The 14556-nt window shown below is 37.7% G+C and overlaps 1 protein-coding gene across 3 annotated transcripts; it reads left to right on the top strand.

Moving 5' to 3' along the window:
• Nucleotides 1–767: 767 nt before the first annotated feature.
• LOC132606287 (uncharacterized) lies at nucleotides 768–14365 on the top strand. Of its 3 annotated transcripts, none has more exons than XM_060319724.1 (9): nucleotides 773–941; nucleotides 2893–6152; nucleotides 6264–6344; nucleotides 10945–11097; nucleotides 11510–11673; nucleotides 11772–11919; nucleotides 12449–12571; nucleotides 12906–12993; nucleotides 13926–14365. In XM_060319724.1, exons 2-9 carry the CDS (start codon nucleotides 3207–3209, stop codon nucleotides 14126–14128), a joined length of 3906 nt encoding a protein of 1301 aa, XP_060175707.1. In that variant the 5' UTR covers nucleotides 773–941; nucleotides 2893–3206; the 3' UTR covers nucleotides 14129–14365. The 3 variants fall into 3 exon arrangements, with proteins under 3 accessions (XP_060175709.1, XP_060175707.1, XP_060175708.1); XM_060319725.1 differs by lacking the exon at nucleotides 773–941 and adding an exon at nucleotides 962–2124; XM_060319726.1 differs by lacking the exons at nucleotides 10945–11097; nucleotides 11510–11673; nucleotides 11772–11919; ... (1 more) ...; nucleotides 12906–12993; nucleotides 13926–14365 and adding an exon at nucleotides 7577–7914 and having other exon boundaries at nucleotides 768–941.
• The last annotated feature ends 191 nt before the right edge of the window (nucleotides 14366–14556 follow it).

Below are 14556 nucleotides of genomic sequence, written 5' to 3'. Positions count from 1 at the left end.
CACACGACTATTTTGTCCATATGAAGAATCTCCCTACACTCTTCATCTCAGTAATTCTAATGTCTGTAAGGAAATCAACAACATTTTGTATTTGGGCACCCCTATTTTGTCATCAACCGTTAATACTACACTAAAATCCCCCATAATCAAACATGGGCTAGAACAATTTGCATCCATCACTCTAATCGCTCCAAAGGCTTCTTCTATCCTCCACAGTGTGTAAACCATATATCCCCACTTTTTTCTTAGTTAGAGAGACTTTAAAAGAAAAGAAATAAAAAAGGGGTTCTTTAAAAATACTTATTTTATTAGGAAAAGAATGTATTTTTTTATTTTTAAAAAATACGAGAAAATGACATTTTTAACCCAATTAAGTAACAATAGACTCATTTGGACCAAACTATCGACAACAAGGCTATTTTAGACCTAACCATTAATGAAGAACATTTTTGTTCAATTTCACCTAGTTCAAGGGCATTTTGACCCTTTCTCACAAAACATTCACTGCGTCTGTTCACTTTTACTTATATACTTTTGACTTTGTACGACGAATTAATAAATGAGGTATATATTTTATCATAATATCATATTAATTGGTGTATAGTTTCAGTAGACTTGGAAAATAATTCAGAAATGAATAATTAATACTAAGGATAAAATAAGAATTTTTATTTTATGTTTATCTTATTATGTTAAAGTGGATAAATAAAAATAAAAATTTATTTTTATAAGAGCCGTAACATAAGCCTGCCGCGCGTGAAATAGGCTGCAAGTGTTTTGAGTGGACGAAAAGAAAACTTTGTCCCCTTTAACTAGAAAACAAGTCAACATTTGACTCTTTCTTACTATGGCAAACCTGTAGAGATCTATCAGTTCCATGCGTCGATTTGCTTCTGCTATTAAATGTAGATGTTTGTGATGACAACTTCCCATCTATTACGGTAATTAAACTGTTTATCATCATACAAATCGCTATTTCTTTTTAAGTTTGGATTTTAAATAGTATGCTTGATTTAACTGAAATATTTGGGTTTTGGATATCTGTTTGTTGATTTTCTGCCCCAGCTTGATCGTTTAATTAACTACGTTTAGATCAGATCATTTACATCAAACTTATTTTTTTTGTTGATGAAATAATTGATTTCATTAGAAGCATCAAGAAGATGCAATTACAGGTAAGGTTATGCTAAAGATTTTGTAGCTCAGCATTATATAAAGACACTTATGAGACGTATTTTTGACTTTCTTCGGAGATCATAGGTTCAAACTTTAGTAATCATAAAAAAAATGAAATTAGTTGCTGTGAAGGTTGAAAGAGTGAGGAAAGTAAAACAACAACAAGAAGATCCCCAGTATAATCTCACCAGGTGCGGTCTGGGGAGGGTAGAAGAGTGTACGTAGACCTTACCCCTACCTTTGAAATGGTAGATAGGTTGTTTCCAATAGGAGAGAAGAAAATGCAGTAAAAGCAGCAAGATAATAACATAAACAAAGTGAAAGAAACAAGCAGGTAGTACTAGAGATCTAAGAATAAACAAAGGTAAAAAGATACTAATACTCCTGACACGGAAAAAGATACTAACAGTGAGGAAAGTAAAACAAAGGAATGAAAGGCCGCCTTGCCTTTGATGTTGTCTTGGGGAGCATCGAAGCTTGCTTCTTCTCCAGAGTTTTCTTGGTCACCGAGGTTAGTGTGTCTTGCTGGGAGTTGAATTTTGGCTTGTTAAAAAAAGGGTCCGGAAAAGTGTGGCTAATTTGTTCTTTTATCATATTAGCCACACTCTTCTGTTAGTCGATCTTGATAGGGAAAGAATAACTCCTCTTGGAAGAAAACTAAAGTATGTGAGGAACTTTTGGCCGAATTTTTTTTACCTGCACAAGGTCTTTGCACCAAACATATATGAATGACATGTGTGTCTTGACCTTTTTTTATCACGAATTATGAATATAATTAGTTAATTCTTATGTATTCTCTCCTTGGTTTGTATTTAATGATCCTCTTAGAGTATTTTTAACTTGGCTTGGTACAAGCGTTCAGTCCCGGATTGTGTGACGTGCCGCTTTTGAAGACATCTTTTTATGAAATGGAATAAAGTTTTAACCTTGAGGTGGAGTTTTAGGAAGGTAGTTACATTTTGAATGATATCTTTACGTATGTTACCTTGCTTAGGGCATGTAACATGTCAACCCTTAACTTTATCTGGTTAATCATATCCTGATGATATACTAAGAGCCTGTTTGGATTGGCTTATAAGTTGGTCAAACCAGCTTATAAGCCATTTTTAACTTATTTGGGTGTTTGGAAAAAATAGAAACAACTTAAATTAAGTTAAAAAGTGCTTAAAAAAAAAAAAAAAAAAAAAAAAAGAACCCTCAGGGGTTGGCCTGGTGGTAATTGGCTTGAGCCTTGGGGTGCTCCCTTTCAAGGTCTCAAGTTCGAAACCCACTGGGTGCAAACAATTTCTGAGGGCCATTGGACTGGGGTAAAACCCTGAATTACCCGTGGTGCACTTGCGGGAAACTCCTTGCCGAGGGCCTGTGCACCCCCGGGATTAGTCGGGGCTCAAAGAGACCCGGACACCCGGTGCTTAATCAAAAAAAAAAAAATAAGCCAAAATCAAGAAGTTGCTCAACCCCACCTTATTTTTTTTTTTTGGCTTAAAAGCCATTTTGGTTTGATCAACAACTTTACCCTTTTATCCCTTATATTTTTTGTTAATAAAAATACCACCTTTACTTCTGAAAAGTGAAAACCCTTTAAGCACTTTTATCCAAACACGTAATTGCTTATTTATAAAATAACTTTCAGCACTTAAAAGTACTTTAAGAACTTATGCTTAAAAGCCACTTTTTTTCAGCTAATCCAAACGGGCTCTAAATGTTCGTGTGCAGGTTGTAGCTCTTCGCAAGGATCAGCTTTTACCTAAAAAGGGCAAGCACAAGGTACACCATTAGAAGTTCTCAGTTAGGATAACTGAAAAAGAGTCAGCCATAGCACATCTGTCTATTTACAAGGGTCTTCTGTTACCTAACTGCTCGATCAAAAATTCTAAAAGAGATAGCTAAATAAAATCAGTTATTACTCATTTCTTTTTAAAACATCCTATTGAGAATAAAGTTTGCTGTTGAGATTGGAAGTGCTTACTTGCTTGCTGTTCCATGGTGATTAAGTCTCCTTATGGGGTGAATGTTAAGAATCAATTACAATGGATAGGGATTTTGGAAAGGGCATGACGGGACAGCAAAATAACTTTGAACAAGCTCGTTATAGTTCTATAGACACTAGAACACAGGTCATTGGTTCTTCAAACCAGAGATTTTTCCAGGATCCATCCAGTTCTATCAATACAGACATAAGACCACCTGATCTCGCTGTACCAGTTGGAGCTAGGCCTGTAATGAACTATTCCATTCAGACTGGCGAGGAGTTTGCTCTGGAATTTATGCGCGAAAGAGTTAACCCAAAGCAGAACCTCATTCCTCATGCTACTGGGGGGACTGCTGGTGCAACTTCTTATATGGACCTGAAGGACAGACATGGAAAATCTCATGCAGGTTCTGAAAGTGGATCAGATATTTCCATGACCGCCTCAGTTGGAAAAACTCGAGTTCAACATCACGAGAGGTCTACGTCTGTAAATGAAAGGATAAGCAACCACCAAGCTGTGCAAACTGGAACTAGAGCCTCATCAAGAAATAACAACATCCATGGGATTCAAAGCCATATGTCTTCCAGATCTGGTACATCAACAAAGTTGAAGTTTCTCTGCAGTTTTGGTGGTAGAATTATGCCTCGTCCAAGTGACGGGAAACTTAGATATGTCGGCGGTGATACGCACCTCATCTGTGTAAGAAATGATATTTCTTGGGAGGAACTCAGGCAAAAGTTGTTGACAATATTTAACAATTGTCATACAGTAAAATATCAGCTTCCTGGTGAGGATCTTGATGCATTAGTGTCAGTTTCTTGTGATGAAGACTTGCAGAATATGATAGAGGAATGTAATGTACTAGAAGGTGATGGATCACAAAAATTGCGGATATTTCTTTTTTCTTACAGTGACTTGGACGATTCTCTGGCTGGTGTGGAGAATGTTGAAGAAGATTCAGAGATGCAGTATGTTATTGCTGTCAATAGCATGGACTTAGGTTCAAGAAGAAACTCCATTGCTCTTGCAAGCACTTCAAAAAATAACTTGGATGAGTTTCTGAGTGCAACAATTGCTGGGGAGAATGGTCAAGTTGCTAGGCGTGTAGCAGGGGCTGATACTTCTGATCCAGTCATTGACATGCCTCTAACAAGTCAATCCGCTCATGAAGGGGTGTCAATTTCTTCACATACCTTCGACTCCAATCAACCAAGATACTTGGGTCAAACTGTACGTCATGGTGGCGCTGAATGGCAACCTTTACCCTCTTCCATACCAGTTGACAACTTCCCAGGTGTAGATGGCAGAAGCCTGGTTCTTCCATCTACGCAAGTGCAGTATAACCATGGTTATCATCCACCCAACTCTTCACAACTTACAGATGACTTTCTTGTAAATTCGGCCCATGGTTACATGAATTGGAAAGAAGGCATGGCTCTCGAGCAGTCTTATCAGAGCTCACAGGTGAATGACCAAGAAACACATGTTACAGTAGTGGATCTGAAAAGAGATAACTCTCCCCGCAAGATGTTAGAACTTAGTAAAGATCTACCTCGAGAGAAGGAAGTACATGAGAAGGGAAATAGAAAGATAGAAAGCTCTTCACAGAAAATAAATGAGCCTGAAAAAATGTGGCCTTTGGAATGCGAAAAAGTTGTCTCCTCAAATGCACTGGATGATTCCACAGAGGTATCGACCTTCACTGCTGTGGCAGTTGCTGGAAATGCTGTTATACAATCTAAAATTGATGAAAAGAGTCAGGAACAAGTGCAGAGTTCAGTGTCTGCTGAAGCTGTTCAGGAAGAAAAACTTGATAGGTTTACTGAAGATGGCTTCTCTGGATCTGGTAGAACTTCAAATGCTGGTTATGGGAACTCAGGGGCACATCCACATGACATTAGTTATGAACAACCATCAATTCCTCAACGGACTTTTCGTTCTGAATGGATACCCAGGGAACAGTCGGGCCTCAATCGTTTATCTAAATCTGATGATTCCGCTGCTTCACAGTTCATAATGACCCATGCACATTCTGAAGGCTCACAGTATATCATAGAATCAGTTAATAAATTGAACGATGGGAATGTGGCTCCTCAGACTGAGCTTTTTATACCTTCTGGAAGATCTTTGTCTGCTAATCAAAGTGCTACTGCAGAGAAAGGGGTAAAACTTCCGGAATCTCTGGAGTTAAGTGTCAGTGCCAGAGAAGTTTATACCAAGGGTGGTGGAGAAGTGTCCGAAGCAAATCTCTATAAGCCTGAGTTGAAAGCAGCAACTTATGCAGAGAAAGTGAAATCTGGACTAGGTGATCATATCATAAGCAATAATGTCCAGGCTGAGTCTGCTTCCGAGCAGACAGAGGTTCATTGTGGTGATGCATCTGCAAATAGAGCCGAGGGAAATAAAGCAGCAGAGCAAATACAATTTTTGGCTGAGAAAGAGTGTCAGGTTGGAGAAGCCGTTTCCACAGGGAGGCCCTCTGTTACGGTTGGCACACTTAAGCATGGGAGCATTCTTTTTGACATTAATGACCGCTTCCCCCGTGATTTTCTCGCTGATATATTCTCCAAAGCCAAACTTATGGATACTTCACCAGTCCCTGCCCCACTGCACACTGATGGAACTGGTTTGAGCTTGAATATGGAGAACCATGAACCAAAGCACTGGTCCTTTTTCCAAAAGATAGCTCAAGGTGAGTTTGTTAGAAGAAATGTCTCTTTGATGGATCAGGATCATCTTAGTCTGTCTTCTACCCGTGCAAATGTTGATGATGGAGTGTCTACGGATTATGGTTATCCTCCTTTCAAGGGTGATGGACCAATGATAGATCATATGGACCCTCAGCTCAATACTGAAGCTGAGTTCCAACAACCATTACCTGAAATTGTTGTCCCAGACACCATGGATTTGCCTTCAGAGTACAACCCTTCTCAATCCACTGACGTTCAAACTATGCAGTATGATGTTGAATTGAATTCGAAAATACCTGAATCGGGCTATCAGGTATTTAGCAGTTCAGATTTCTAGCAGCATTATTTTGCTTCAATTTGAAATTATTGTTTTTCAGTAACATGTGCTAATATGTTGAAGTAAATCCTTTTATGTAACATGAAGGATGAGAACCAAGGAGCTCAGAATGCTGGCTTTCCCCTTACCAATCTCTCGCCTGGAGACTTTGATCCCAGCTCCTTGCAGGTAGCATGGACTTTTGCTAGTAAATTTTTAATATCTTCTGTTTCACCTTGGAATATGTATTTTTAATTGGTGGTTGGATATAGGTTATAAAAGATTCATGTGAATCAAAAAGAGAACTAAACTTTTGGAAGGAAGTGAGGGATCGAGATGAATTATGCTACTCCACTAATTATTTACTTATAGTACATCACCCTTTCCTTTCCTACCCTTTTCATTCCTTGAATTTCTATACTAAAAAGTTCCTTTAGGAAAATAAAATAAAATAATCTAAATACTTACAAAGTATATATCAAGTCTAAGAATCTTTTCACAATTAAGTACAAGATATAGAAAAGCTTTGAGTTTCTACTTTAAGGTCCGCGATGTACTTGCACAAGTTTCATGAACAACTTATAATTTTTCTGAATCGTTCCATTTGCTAAATCAAAATATATTAAAGGGTAAAGACTCAAATATGCCACTCGTTAATAGTTGGGCTCATTTATGTCATCGCCGTGTCTGAAATGGCTCATCCATGCCACTTGCCGTTAACAACTCAAATGGCTGGTTTTCGAAAAACCAGATTTGACACGTGGCCTCCAATTAGAGGTCCAGATCGCCAAATTAAACCAGCCCAAGTAAAATTAAAACCTGTCCCAAATAAAATTGAAACCCGACCCACCCAGAATCCTTTTAATGCAAATCCCTATTCTTATTTCCCCCATCACATTGTACGATCAAAACAAAAAACCTTAGCTATGTTAGATTGAACGTAATGGGAAGTAAAGAAGCATGATCCTGTACAAAGTGAGAATTATAAACTTCACATACTGGATGAATCCTTTTAGAGCAGTAGCTAATGGATCTGACCAATAATTTCATATACATTATTAAGATTGGTATTTCTAGCTAATGGATGGTCGGACAAGTAGCTAATGGATGGTATTCATATCCTTTTAGAGCATTAGTTAATTTTCAATCTAACATACGCATTTTTTTTTTGAGATGATAACAAACTGTATTGAAATCAAAAGTGCCAGTGGAAGGCCATAGTTATGGGGTGTCTAGCAAAAGCTGCACAAAAATAATAAACTAGCAACTAAAGAGACTCTAGAAATTTGTGGATTAGATGTGGAAACAAACGACCACCTTTTCATTCATTGCAAGACAACTGCAAATCTGTGGTACATGTTCTTTTGTATTCTTGGTGTTAGTTGGGTCATGCCTAAAACTACTTTTGAACTACTCAACAGTTGGCAAGGGATTGGCAACAGAAATGGAGAAGAGAACTGGTGGCAGGGATTCCAGCTAATCCCTGCTTGCATTTGGTGGATAGCTTGGAAAGAGAGAAATTTAAGAGTTTTTGAAGACAAAAGCAACTCCATCCATAAATTTAGGATGAATTGTCTTAGTGTCTTATATTTTTGGTGTAAACAGAACTTATTGGGGGATATAGGGGATTTGATAGATTTTATAGGCCAATTGTAATGATATAGCAGACTAGTTTTAGACTAGCTTTTGACAGCTTCACCATGGCTCTTTTTATGAGCTTGTAATTACCCCTTCAGCACTTCCAGGTGCTGCTTTTGGATATGAATACAAGATGTTACCTTTATCAAAAAAAAAAAAAAAAAAAAAAGAGACTCTAGAAATTGTATGAGTGTCTCTGCGTCATCTATGTACTTTTCTTTACGCCAAAAATACAAAAGTCGAATACAATTAAGCTTTGTCTTCTGGATAGGGTTGCTTGTTATCAAAACATCTTGAATTCCTTTCCTTCCAGATAGTCCACCATATGCATCCTGGGATCATACTCCAATATTTCTTTGAGCTTTAGTCTCTCCACTTCTGTTCCAACTAGATATCATACCTAATGTATGAACTGGCATTGCCCAACTCAAACCAATATTAGCAAGAAATATGTCCCACAGTTGAGTAGTCACCCTACAATGCAAAAAAGGCGACTGTTTGTTTCTGCATACAGTCCACATAAGTGACAGAGAAAGCAAAGGTGTATTCCCCTTCTTTGTAGTCTGTCTTGTGTTAAACAAGCATTCTTTACTACCAACCAAACAAAGCATGCCACCTTGTATGGTATGTTTGTCTTCCAAATTTGTCTCCAAGGCCATTGTACCTGAAGATTGTTGTTGTGATTAATCCAAAGGTAAGCTGTCTTGACTGAAAAAACTCCTGATTTGTCTCTCTCAGCCGCCATAATTTATCTTGCTCAGGTAAGACTCCGTTGAAGAGATTAAGTGTGCTGAGGAAGGCACTGAATTTGTCTATTTCTCAGTCATTGAAAAGTCTTCTGAAGCTAAGGTCCCATCCTTGGTTGTTCCATACCTCATTGATATTGGCCTTTTGCTGCTGATTTAGGATGTAAACATCTGGATAGAAGTGCCGGAGAGAGCCATTACCTAACCGGTTGTCTTCCCATAAAGAAATATGTTGCCCATTCCCAACGTTGAGTCTGGTATTAATGCTGAAGATACTCCAAAGATTTCTGATAGTCCTCCAAGCCCTAACCCCATATACAGTGCTGACAGCTTTGGTTTTCCACGCATCATCCTCCCCAAATTTTTCTTTAATCGCCTTCTTCCATAACTGATTGATCTTCATTTGAGTACCTCCAGAGCCATTTCATAAGTAAACTCTGATTCTTCTTTCTAAGATTTTTTATACCAATCCCTTCTTGTTGTTTGCTTAGTGTCAGAATTTTCCACTTGACAAGATGGATACCCCTTTTATCATAAACATTTCTTACTAATGGGTTTTGTTTTGATCGTATAATGTGATGAGCGAAATAAGAATAGGAATTTGGGTTAAAAGGGTTCTGGGTGGGTCTGGGTCGAGTTTTAATTTTATTTGGGACAGGTTTTAATTTTATTTGGGCTGGTTTAATTTGGAGACGTGGACCTCTGTTTGGAGGCCAAATGTCAAATCTGTTTATTGAAAACCAGCCATTTGAGTTGTTTATGGCAGGTGGCATGGATGAGTCATTTCGGTCACGGCGATGGCATAAATGAGCCATTTCGGAAAGTTCGATGGCATATTTGAGCTTTTTCCCTATATTAAATAGAGAAAGGTTCTGTTCTTCTTCTTGATGATCTGGACGTAGTTACAGATTTTGCTTAGGCCATGCATGCCATATATACATCAGTCTGTATTCTGTCTAGTTGATATTGCCAAGTAGTGGCGCCCTGTAGGGTTGTACATGGAAGAGACCCTGGCATCACTTTTCCCGTTCACTTCTCTTTTTTGGTGATGGTGGTGGTTGGTAGGGGTGTGTGGGGGCAGCCGGGCAGCAGAAGCTGGAGATAGGAGTTGGTGCTTTATGTGCAAAAAATTGGGAGAGGACACCTTCTCCTACATTGCCAGACAACTTCACAGTTGTGATGGGAAATTTTGCGATGGTCCGAATTGTTGTGGACCATGCCGGTTAGTGTGAGGGACGCTTTATTCAGTTGGGCCTTGAAAGACGGAAGAGAAGATACACGGTGTGGGGTATTGCTCCGTTAGCTCTTATGTAGGTGGTTTGGAAAGAGAGAAATATGAGAGCTTTTGATGGAAACGAAATTAGTTTTGTACATATAAGCCTTTTATCCTTAATTTCTTTTTGGTGTACCCATTAGGTTCCTATTTGTATTGAAGGATGAGTGTCTTTTTAGAGAACAATTTAGTTTGTAGTTTCTCTATTTTTTGGTATACAGGTAATACATCTATATGAAAGTTCTTTTCTCCATTATTAATGAATATATTCCTTACTTGATCCAAAAAAAAAAAAAAAAAAAAAAGAAAAGAAAAGGAAAATCAGTGTTGGAATCTCTATTCGGACCCTACGACGCCGAACCTGCAATTATCCTATCGCCTTCTCTGCATTACCAGATTTTGGGGACACCTCGAACGTGAAACTCGATTTTTAAATCCAAGATCTAAATAAAATGAGTCCATTTTATTGATTCCCAGCAGGGTAGAAAACCAACAAAGAAAGAGACCCAGATGGAGAAACAAAAGAAAAAGTGCAGCTTTGGTGGAGCGGTGGGTTCATGCCTTCACGAAGATGCAACACGTGTTTGTTAGTTGAAGCATCTGGGAAACGAATAGAATTTACTTAAAAGAACTCTTTTTTTGGGTCAACTTAAGAAAATGTACACACAAACACAGTATTTACAATTGAATTAAATTCAAATTCCCAAAGTGCCCTTGTTCGTCCTAGGCAACTCCCATGTGTATATAAAAGCAGACTTTTCCTAAATCAAGAGAAAAGGTAGTATAGTTTTCTTGTCCATGCTTTCATTTTCTTAAGCAATAAAGGTAGCTTTAATCAAGCCTTGTTTAGTGTAGAAGTCATTTTTGCTTTAAGTTTTGTTGTTTTCTCTTTTTGATTGTGTGTGCCGCGGGAGGAGCAGAGGTTGGTTGGGGAGGAGAGCGCTTGTCATTCATATTGCTTTTCGTTTTTGCATCTGGCTTATATATAGAAAGTGTTTCCTACTTTTTATTAGTCGTTTCTCATGCATTGATTATAGTTAATTAAACATCTCTTCTATTTGGGGCTTTAATGGATATTTGCAATAATCATTCTGTCAATCTTTGTTGTTAACTTGTTTCCATTCCATTATAGATTATCGCTAATGAAGATCTTGAAGAGTTAAAGGAATTGGGTTCTGGAACATTTGGGACCGTATATCATGGAAAATGGAGAGGAACTGATGTTGCCATCAAGAGAATAAAAAAAAGCTGTTTCACAGGTCGCTCATCAGAGCAGGAGAGATTGGTGAGTTTGTTCTCGAACTGCAAAGTTTGTAAAATTAAACTAACAGAAGCTAAAAAGTTATAAACCATGTTATTGTTTGCGCTGTCTGTATCATGGTAGAAGCTGTGAAGTATTTTCTTGTTGACTCTTGGTTTATGAGATTTAGCTTAAATTGTACACCCAATTGATATTTTGTATCATTCCAAGTTACTTTATACATACTTGAAATGGTTTTTGTCGCAGTATAGAAAGAGATATGGAGTGAGTTTCATTGCAGTCTAGAATTTTATAAAAAAATAAAACTTGTAGAAGCTTTTAAGTACATACATTTTCTTTTAACTGGTAAGTAAGAGCTTTTAAGTACATACATTGGCCATGCTTCTGCTTTCTTTGCACTAGCTATTTTATGACAGAACTTGGGAACTATTTCCAGACTGTGGAGTTTTGGCGTGAAGCTGGAATTCTTTCAAAACTTCATCATCCCAATGTGGTGGCATTTTATGGTGTAGTGAAAGATGGGCCAGGAGGGACTCTTGCCACAGTAGCAGAATTCATGGTGAATGGTTCTCTTAGACATGTTTTACTTAGCAGGGACAGGTGCAGTTACTGGATAATATGCTTAAAACTATTCTTTTTGTGTTCTCTTTTTGCTCAAGAAAACTTATTACATTGTCCTCCCTACTCGAACTGCCCAGATACCTTGATCGTCGCAAGAGGCTCATAATTGCAATGGATGCCGCATTTGGAATGGAATATTTGCACTCAAAGAATATTGTGCATTTTGATATGAAATGTGACAATTTGCTTGTCAACTTAAAGGATCCTTCTCGACCCATTTGTAAGGTAACCTTCAAGAATGTGCTGCTTTTGAATTTTTTCAATGGATTCTGCATTTGCAAGAATGTGCTGGTTTTGATCTGAAATGTGACAATATGCTTTTTCTTTCTATAGCATACAAGTCTGATGAACATAATCAGCTTACTAACCAATATACCTTCGAAAGTAGTAGATCCAAAACATATAAAATGCAGTAAATCCCGCCATGGTCCAAGGTATCATTGCCACAATTCGTGATACAATCATCCATCATTAAGAATTTCATCTCTAGACCAAAATCAAGCAACAAGTGGAATACCACAAGAGAACTTGTACCTAATAAACATGTGTGCATGCTTTCTAGATTGTCTTTTCTGGATTACTAGCTCTAAAAGGCATAAAAGGAGTTTCTAACCCCAAATTGTAAACAGCTTCTTTAGTCACTTTGATAGCCACTCATTATACCTAGTTACAAGTTTAACATGAAAGTTAAAGTCTTCATCAAGTAAAGTGTACGGATCAGTCCCAAGCTAATGGAAAATTGTGTTCTGTGTAGGTGGCTGATTTTGGACTGTCAAAGATTAAGAGAAACACCTTGGTTACTGGTGGTGTCAGGGGAACGCTTCCATGGATGGCTCCAGAGCTATTGAATGGTGGCAGTAATAAGGTTTCTGAGAAGGTAAGCTTTCGATCCTTTTTTTTTTTTTTTTTTTTAATGTTAATCTTTTGACATGTGAACGCAAAACTTATAGTCTATTTTAGATATCATTTTTTTTTCACTTCGTGTTGGGGGCAGCGGTGCTTAGTGCTTATCATCTCAACATGTTGTTATAAATTTTTTGCCAACTTCAAGCTTATGTATTTTCTTACAACACTTCTATGTTCCCTTTGAAATGTTGTTTCATCATAACTTTATCAGCAGGAATTTCACTTTTAAGACAGAACAAATCATGAAAAAAAAGCTAATCCCAGCACTAGTTGCCATTCCTAGTGACAAATTTTGAACTTTGCAGGTTGATGTCTTCTCCTTTGGGATTGTGCTTTGGGAAATCCTCACTGGCGAGGAACCTTATGCAAATATGCATTATGGAGCAATTATAGGTTTATTTTACTATATCCCTTCCAACATCTTGCTCTTGCTATTTCCCTTGCAGTTTGTGCTGCCATTGCTGTCTGCATCTCACAATGCAAATTACTTATTATATGCTATATTTCCTGCTAAGTACTGCCTTAATGAAGGATCAGCAGGAGTGTTAAGAGTCCATTCTAGAAGTAAGGAACAGAGGTTGTTTTTTCACTGGAAAGTAAAGCACAGCAGTATAGACATATTTGGTCAATAAAGCTGCTTCCAATTTTTATCCTCTAATTTCTGAAGCAGCTACATTCTTCCAAAATAAAATAATCAATATCTAGAAGTTCGTGATCAAAACTTTGGGTCTTCTCAAGCCACTATTTAATTGATGTTATACTATATCTGGTAGGGCATTCCGCAAGTGCCAATATAATAAAAGACATTGAAGCTTAACATGCTTCTATTATTTTTAGTGTTTATTTCTATTCCCGCTAATCTTTTACTTAGGAACCCACTTAGAATGTTAGGTGCAACTTTGAACATACAAGAAAAATTGTATATGAATTGAGAATTGAAGTGGGCCGAAAAGACAGTATGTATTGGTGCGAAATGGGCTCGAATAGAGCGATAGAGGATTCTTGTAGCTGACCCCAACTATGTTTAGGGTTAAAGTGTAGTTGATTGATTGATGGAATCTAGAATAGAACCACTCCTCTCCACCCCACTTCTTTATTCCCTATAATTCTCTCTTTGCTTTTTTCATTCTGTTCCACTCATTCTCATGCAATATCCCCCTTGTTGGTGTCCTTCCCTGTAGTTTTTACTGGTTCTAAGCTACGGTAGAGATATGAAAAGACGGGCCTAAAAATGTGATCTAATCTTATGTAAAAGTTGAAACTGTATGAACCACAGATCCAGTTTGGAAATTAATGCAGTCCTATATCCTTCGTATTGAATGCAGGTGGTATCGTCAACAACACATTGAGACCGCATGTGCCAAGCTTCTGTGATACTGAGTGGAGAATGCTTATGGAACAGTGTTGGGCTCCAGATCCTGCCATCCGCCCATCTTTCACTGAAGTTGCCAGACGCTTACGTGCCATGGCTGCCGCCTGTCCACCAGGACGTCAAGCTCATCCAGCACAAAATCAGCAATCCAAGTGATGGTATGGCGTCTTCTTCCTTGGTATCCGTGAGTTTCTTCTAAGTATACTCTGTTTATTCTTTATCATTCAGAGAGAGGAGAGTGGTCTCCTTCAGAGTGTGAAACAACATTGTCGAAAAACTATTGAGCGACATTATATATATACCCAGGAAACATGAAATTCTAGTTATATGTTGCAATTTGTAAAGCATAATTTGTATCTATGATAAATGGAAATGTAGCTTTGGCCTCTGAAATGCTTGGTGATATTATAAGTTTTAAGTGATTTATTCTCGTCTTTGTAATTTGCCTCGTTTTTGGCAACTAAAGGGAGGACATAGTTCCTTTTTTTGTTTGTCATACAAATGCAAAATGGAAAAGAGCAACTCACTTTTTCTCCATTATTTTAGAGGGGAATATAGTGAAAAATTGCAAAAAACTATGGACA

This window comes from Lycium barbarum, chromosome 8 (assembly GCF_019175385.1).
Source record: "Lycium barbarum isolate Lr01 chromosome 8, ASM1917538v2, whole genome shotgun sequence".
Taxonomy (NCBI): Eukaryota; Viridiplantae; Streptophyta; class Magnoliopsida; order Solanales; family Solanaceae; genus Lycium; species Lycium barbarum.
Note: the sequence above shows the minus strand (reverse complement) of the source record. Positions and strands in the feature narration are given on the sequence as shown.